This window comes from Camarhynchus parvulus, chromosome 3 (assembly GCF_901933205.1).
Source record: "Camarhynchus parvulus chromosome 3, STF_HiC, whole genome shotgun sequence".
Lineage (NCBI taxonomy): Eukaryota > Metazoa > Chordata > Aves > Passeriformes > Thraupidae > Camarhynchus > Camarhynchus parvulus.
The window spans coordinates 6,048,541-6,055,367 of NC_044573.1; the positions used below are offsets into that span (position 1 = coordinate 6,048,541).

Consider the following 6,827-nt stretch of genomic DNA (forward strand, 5'->3'; position numbering starts at 1 on the left):
GGGGGGGACAGCGCCGACACGGTCCGCCGGAGCGCCAGGGGGCGCTCTCCGCCGCGCCGGGCCGCGCTGTGCCGCCCCGGGGCGGTCCCCGGCCCGTTCCTGGCGGACGCGATGGCGCGGATCACGCTGGAGGACCTGGAGCGACTGGGCGAGGAGCCCGACGGAGACGGCAGCGACAACGAGGACGACGAGGAGGGGGAGGGACGGCTGTTCGCTCACTGGGAGGCCGTGGCCAGCACGCACCGAGTGAACCTACCCCGAGGTGAGCGCCGGGCCTGCCGGGGCTGTCACGGCACGGACCGGGACCCCTTCTGCGCCGCGGCCGGGGCGAGCCTCGTCTCTCGTGTGCTTTGCCTTGCAGACATGGCAGGCCCGATCGCCCAGATGGCCCGGCACAGGCACGCTCGCGAGCCCGTGCCGTACGTGTCCCTGTCGCAGCACGGGAAGGTGAGGCCTGACCCTCTCCGCACAGCGCTGCCCGCCCGCGCTGGGGCCGGCCCGGGGCCATGGAGGAGCCTCTCCCGGGCAGGGAAGGGGCCTCGTGTCGGCGGGCGCGCCCCAGCCTCGCCCGGCTTCCTGCAGCACCGCGGCCGGCATGGCACCTCTGGATCGGTGCAGTATTCCGGCATTTCTGCACCTCCTCCTGCGTAGAGTAATGGCAATGCTCAGCTTCCCGGCCTTTATTTTAAAATTGGACAAGTCGTGCTGCTTTCTCTGGTCTTCTGACTTCCATCTGACTCCTTAACGGCCTGTCCTCTTGCTGGGGTGGGCACATCTAAGAAAGTGAACTTTCAGTTCAGAGCCTGCTCCCTGCCATTCTCCAAACACCTTGTCGCATAGCTCGGAGTCCCGCTGGCTTTGTGTTTGTGCTGGTTATGTTGGCTGGTTGAGCTGGAGAATTCAGCTGGCACAAGATAAAGATGTGTCTGTGGGGAACACAGGGCCTGTGACCCTGGCTGTCAGATGAGAGCATGTGTAGTTATTTGTCTCAACCACCAATGCAAACATGGTGTCTTTTGCCTGAAGATCTTCTCTTTGTGCTGGCTATGTTGCACACTTACTTTCATCTCTTGCACATAAGGGTGCTTCTGTGCTTTGAGAAATAACTGCTTGTCAGACTGGTTCTTGTGTCTCTGCAGGCCTAGCTGGGCTTTCTACCAAGAAGACATCTGTCAATTGTCCTCTGTATGAGTAGTGGTTAACCAATTTCTTCTGGGCTGAGATCCAGCACTCCCTGTAAAACATGTCTGAGCATGTGGCTTGTGCAGCTTGGAACTGGGACTTCACCACACTCCCTCTTTCCATGTTCTGGGTCCCAGGGACTTAATCTGGCCTTTCTCCGCCTGTGCCAGTCCCAGGCAGGAATGGGGCCCCAAGACTTTGTGGGAACTGAAGAGCTTTTGTTGTTGTTGGCATCCCATCTGTGCCTGAGGAGGATTCTTGGAGTGTGAGGCTGAGTGAGAAGAGCCACTGCCTGACATCAGCGCTGAGGGGACTTTGGAGCTGGGGCTCTTAGGGACACGTTTGCCAGGCTCAGGCAGATCAGTAGGATTCGGTTGCTTTTCCTGAGCTATCAGTGCTATAAAGCCCTCATCCTCTTGGAGGCAAGTGAATTATTATGCCACCTACAGCACTGTGCCCTGTCAGCACTCAGCTCCCAGCTCAGTCAGGGCTCAGCTCCCCAGGTCACATTACAGGGACCTGTTGCTGCTGTGTCTGCATGAAGCACCTTCCTTATTTCTTTTGGACAAGTGTCATCCAGAGTGGTGGTGCTTTGTGGAAGGATCAGGCTGTGGCACAACCAGGTGCTGTGACTTCACTGGGTTGACTTGTTTATTGCAGGTGGTATGGCAGATGGAGTAGAGGGATTGATGATTTCCTTGCTTGGAAAATGCTCTTGCTCTGCTCTGCTTTGCTTGGTGGGACAATGGCAGGCATGGCCCCAGCTAGAGGGGGAATGCCCGCAGTGTTTTGGGGTGCTCTTCTTACTGGCATCCACTGATGCACACAAGCAGACCTGCTGCCTTCCTTCTGCCTTTGGTTTGGCTTTCAGGGTAGACACCTGATTTGGGTGGAGACACAGGGAGGCTGCACCCAGTGCTGAGTCTTGTCACAGCTTCCTGTCTCCGTCACTGCCATCACAGCTGTGGAAGCAAGAAGATTGGGAAGATGCCTTGAGCTCCGTGGGACAAGGTTGTCTCATGGCCACTTTGATCTGGATGAAGAACAGGCTGAGAGTAGGAAGACAGGTGCTGGCTACAACTTCCCAGTGCCTGTTTAGGTTACCTGTGGTCACAGACATGCCAGGAGCTGGCCTATGAACATACCCAGATGCAATTTCCCCATTCCCCTTGCCCCTCTTCTTTGTCAGGTTTGTTCAGAATACTGGACATTCTGTGTTGGAAATAGAGATTTTGACTCACGCCACAAAATTCCACAGCTGGGCTCGTGTCTCTTCCTCCTGTCACTTCTCAGTATGGGAGAAGGATCTGAGGAGTTTTATTCCAGTCTTCTCAACTCTTCTGGGTGCTAGAGCTCTTCTGCCAGATTTTCCGTTCTACTGGGTAGGGATGTTTCTGTTATCCTCCGTGCATGCAGTGTTCCAGGGAAAAGGCACTGCACCTGAGAACACCATCAGCCTTACTGGAGGCCTTTGGGTGCCTGGAATCAGGAACATCCTTGTGAGTAGGCTGGACCAAAGAGGAACTGAAAGTCCTGTGCCCCTTGCTGAGGATGTGCTGCATTCCTTGCGCATGCCAGGACCCTCCAGACCCCCTTGCACCCTGTCCCTTGTCTGTGCCTTCCCTTTTGCTGACTTCTGCTGACCTTTGCCCAGTGCCCATAAGTACCCTTGTCTGAGGTGCATGTGATGCCAGCTCCCCTCACCTTCTTTGTCCTGCTCTGCCAACCACTGCCTAGCAGGGGCTCTCCTTTTGGCAGGCTCGTGTCTCCCTGCTTCTTGCCTGTCAGTGTTGGTTTCCCAGCCAGCTGCTGCAGTGTTGGCAGCGTGCTCCACCCTGACTTGCCCTGTCTGTGGCCTGTTGCAGTGCGAGGAAGCGGCCTACGAGGAGCGGCGGTACCCAGCGGGGAAGTGGGCCTGTGTCACCATGGGGGAGCCCATGTATGAGCAGAGCATCTCCCTGAGCTTCATGAAGCTCATGCGCTACATCTGCAAGGAGAACTCTGTAGGTGTGTGCAGGCAGGGGCTGGAGGGGCTGGCAGAGTGCACAGAGGGAAAGGCTTTGCCAGTGTCCATCTGGAGTGGGGAGGAGGGCTGCTGCTGCTGCTGCTGCTGCTGCTAACACACCTGTCTCACTGCCTGCCTGCCTCTTTCCAGGTTGCCATCTGGGCATGACAGTCCCAGTGCTCAACGAAATCCACCTGACCAAGGAGGGCACTGAGCTGGAGCGTGAGGTCCTAACTGCCTATTATCTCCCAGGAGCGTACCAGCAAAACCCCCCGTTCCCGTGGACCCCGAAATCCACATCACCGAGAGGGCGCCACTCCGGGTTATAACCAGGTGACCCCAGCATCAGAGGTGTTTTCTCAGCTCAGCAGAGATGTACAAACTCCCTGCGTGGCTGCTGTGGTTCGTTAGGCAGAGGGTTGGGAGCTCTGGCCGTGCCAATGTGCTGGCTTTGTCACTTACACTGTTCCCTTTGCTGCTGCTGCAGGGTTTTCTATGGGATGACCACTGAGGAGACGATTCTGAGGGAGATCAGTCTCTTCTGGGAGCTCCTGGGCTCCACGGAGGCGGTGCTGCGGGGAACCTACATCGTGGCTTCCTACGAAAACCCCAGTGTCCCCCAGCGCCGCAACGAGATCTGGTTCATCTGCCAGCCCGAGTGAGGCCCCTCCACCACTGCACCCGCTGGAGATGGCACTTCTGACCCAAAGGAGACGGAGCACATCCCACTGTTCACCCACACCCTGAGAGACTGAGAGACTGTGGGGTGGGTTTCCAGCCTGCCCTGCAAGGGTCCTGCCAGGAAAATTCCTGCCTGGCCTGTGCTTCGCCTGCCCCCACAGCTGAGGCTGGAGCTGGCACCAAAGATGACCTCTAGAGCAAGCTCTTGATGGGAAGCACGTGGTGGGGGCTCATTAAGGCAGTAACCTGTGGGCCTGTGTGATGTGCTGGCCTGACCTGCACCAGGCTTGCAGAGCTGGGCCAGGGTGGGTCCAGTGGTGGGCAGCATCACAAGGTGATGGTGTCTAGAAGGTGAATGACTGTGTACAATGTGTGAGGCTCAGTGTGGCCTCTGACCTGCTTCCTGTGAGAATGGCTGCCTGTCCTGAACAGAGCCACTGAAATGCTGCTACAGAGACAGTTGCGTTCAGAGGGGAAAAGGGCTTGAATTCAGGTGTGAATCCTGAGTGTTTCCTGCTGGGGTGATTTTCTTTGGACTGTTGGGTGCCTCCCTGGCTGTCATTCACCATTCCTCAGCCAGGATTAGGGCACTGGCAGCCTTTGTCCATCTCTTGTGGGTGCTGTTTGCAGACCTGCTGTGAGCTGAGAGGGGTAGGTCCAGAGAGAGCAGGAGCGGCATCACCGTGTGTTGTGTTGTGCATTGGTTAGTGAGTTTCACATCCATGAATGCCATCATGCTTTCCTGGGGGAAGCTGGCAGTGCCAACAGTAAATAAACCCAACTCAAACCACTGCAGCTGCAGATCACTGATGGTGGGGATGGGGGGCAGCTGGGTTGGCTTGGGAAGAGCCTTGCTGTCTCCTTCCTGGAGATGCTCCAAGCTGCAAAGCTGTGGCTCTAATTAGCCCAGGTTACAGCTTCCTATTCAGCCAAACACACCCACTGCATTACTGCACAGGCTGCTTCTGTTGCTGCTGCAAGAAGTATGGGTACACTCTCCTCCCTGCAGGTAAGGTGGTTTGTCTGTTGGATGGGATGTGCCTCATTTTTCCCTGGTGCAGAAGTTGGATCCTGTGGCTGTACTCCACCTGGGCACCTGATCTTTGGGGTGAGAATGCAAATGCAACTGCACGTCGTGCTGGTTGGCTGCAGGAACTGGTGCGCTCCTGCGGGGATGTGCTCAACAGGCTTGGTGTGGAGAGACTTTTAACTGCTTCTGACGCAGTTCCCAGTGAATTTTCTCATGCTGTATGCCTTGCTGCCACTGTTGCACAAACTCCAGCTCTGGCCCTTTGTCCCTATACTGCAGCTGAGGGGTAGGAATGGCTGGAAGGCCTGGCCCCCTCTGTGGTCTCCCTGCCCAGCAGCACAGGTGGCTTCTGCCACTCCTCTCTCCAGTCAGGTGCTGCTTACTGTCCCCTCTGGCTGTGGGGAGCCTGGATACCCAGCCCGTGGCTGTGGGAACAGAGGGGCTGAGCGTGATGCACCCTTCTCTGCAAGGGAGCCTGAGGCAGAGTCTGGGGAAGCACAGCAAGGGCACACAGTGGTTTCCTGGCTACCATATGATACAGTTCTTGTTCCTGGGGCACTAAAGGCATTATGGACCCAGGAGATGCTGTCACAGCCTGCAGCACTGATGTGGCAAATGCTCCTCAGAGAAGTCATGATACTTGGATCAGCAGTGCTTAGCTCACTTTCCCTCCCGGGGAAAGAAACAATTCCCTGAAGCTGGGGTCAGGTGGCTCGGTATCAGTGGGAGAACAAAGTCTGCTAGTGTGTGTGGGACAGAGACCCTTTCTCTTATCAGGTACTTTGCTTGCCCTGAGCTTGCAGGTGGAAGTAAAACTGCTTTTCTAGAGAGTGTTGAATGGGCTACCACTTCCTCTGAGGCTGCTTGTTCCCCACCAAAACCAGAACAGCTTTTGGTGGCAGGAGGTGGTGGCTTTCCTGTGAGAGGGGACTGGTCTGTGGTTACTGGCAAAGTTGCACAGCTGCATGCCCTGTGGCAGCAGCTCTGTGCTCTCCCAGGACGTGGCAATGGTGGGGGCTTCTGGTGCAGCACCGGGCTGGTGCTGCCACGCAGGGCAGCAAGCACACTCCCATCCTGTGCCACAGGTTTTGCTGAGTAAAGGCTCCAGCATCCTCTGTGATGGATCCAGCAGTGCTCAGGGCCATGTCTGATGGCTCATCTTCCACACAGTACCAAAACCAGTATTTTGGAGGCTCAACAAACCGGCTGGAAAGCTGGCGTTCAGAGTGACAGCTGCCAGAGCCGGTGGTGCAGGGCTGCAGCAGGTTCCACCAGAGGCACTGGGTCGGGCAGAGAGGCTCCGTCTGGGCCATGCAGATGGACAGACGGCTCTCGCTGCTCGGGTCCTGCAGAGGAGCAGCAAGGAGCAGCAGCGTGCTGTACACTCGGACTGTGTGTCCAGCCTCTGCCCGTAGCAGGGTGCAAAGCTCCTGGCTCCTCGCTGCCCCGGTGCCTCCACAGGGTCATTCACAGCCGTACAGACCGGGATCTTCCGCCATCCGTTTAACAATCATCGCGGCTACAAGGAGCCCCTGGGCGGGAGGAGAGCGGCGTCGCAGCTCGGTGCACCCGGGGGCGCTGGCAGGAGCGGGGCGGGTACGGGGGAGCGCGGCGCGGCCTCCCCGCCCCCGGGCCGGCGGGGCTCTGCGGGGGATGGCGCCAGCGAGCCCCGAGCCTCGAGCACCGCGACGGAGGCACCGGGGGCCGAGCCGGGCGCTGCCTGGGGGACCCCGCTCCTCCCGACCCCGCCCGGTTTCCGGTGGCCGCCCCTCCTCCGGAACCCCTCCCGGCGGCGGCGGGCGGGGCGGCGGCGGCATGGCTGGGGTCCGGCGGGCACGCTGACCGGCGCGGGGGATGGCGGCGGCGCGGAGGATGGCGGCGGTGCGGGCACTGCTGGTGCTGGGTGAGTGCGGGCCGGGACAGCCACCG

The 6,827-nt window shown here is 58.5% G+C and overlaps 1 protein-coding gene across 1 annotated transcript; it reads left to right on the plus strand.

Annotated features, from left to right (window-relative positions):
* The first annotated feature begins 83 nt into the window (after window positions 1–83).
* Window positions 84–6,468, plus strand: LOC115902798 (heme-binding protein 1-like). Its single transcript, XM_030946614.1, is given in 6 exon segments — window positions 84–262; window positions 362–447; window positions 3,048–3,189; window positions 3,338–3,457; window positions 3,460–3,520; window positions 3,675–6,468. Coding segments are annotated over 6 exon segments (735 nt in total). The 5' UTR covers window positions 84–111; the 3' UTR covers window positions 3,850–6,468.
* Window positions 6,469–6,827: the final 359 nt, after the last annotated feature.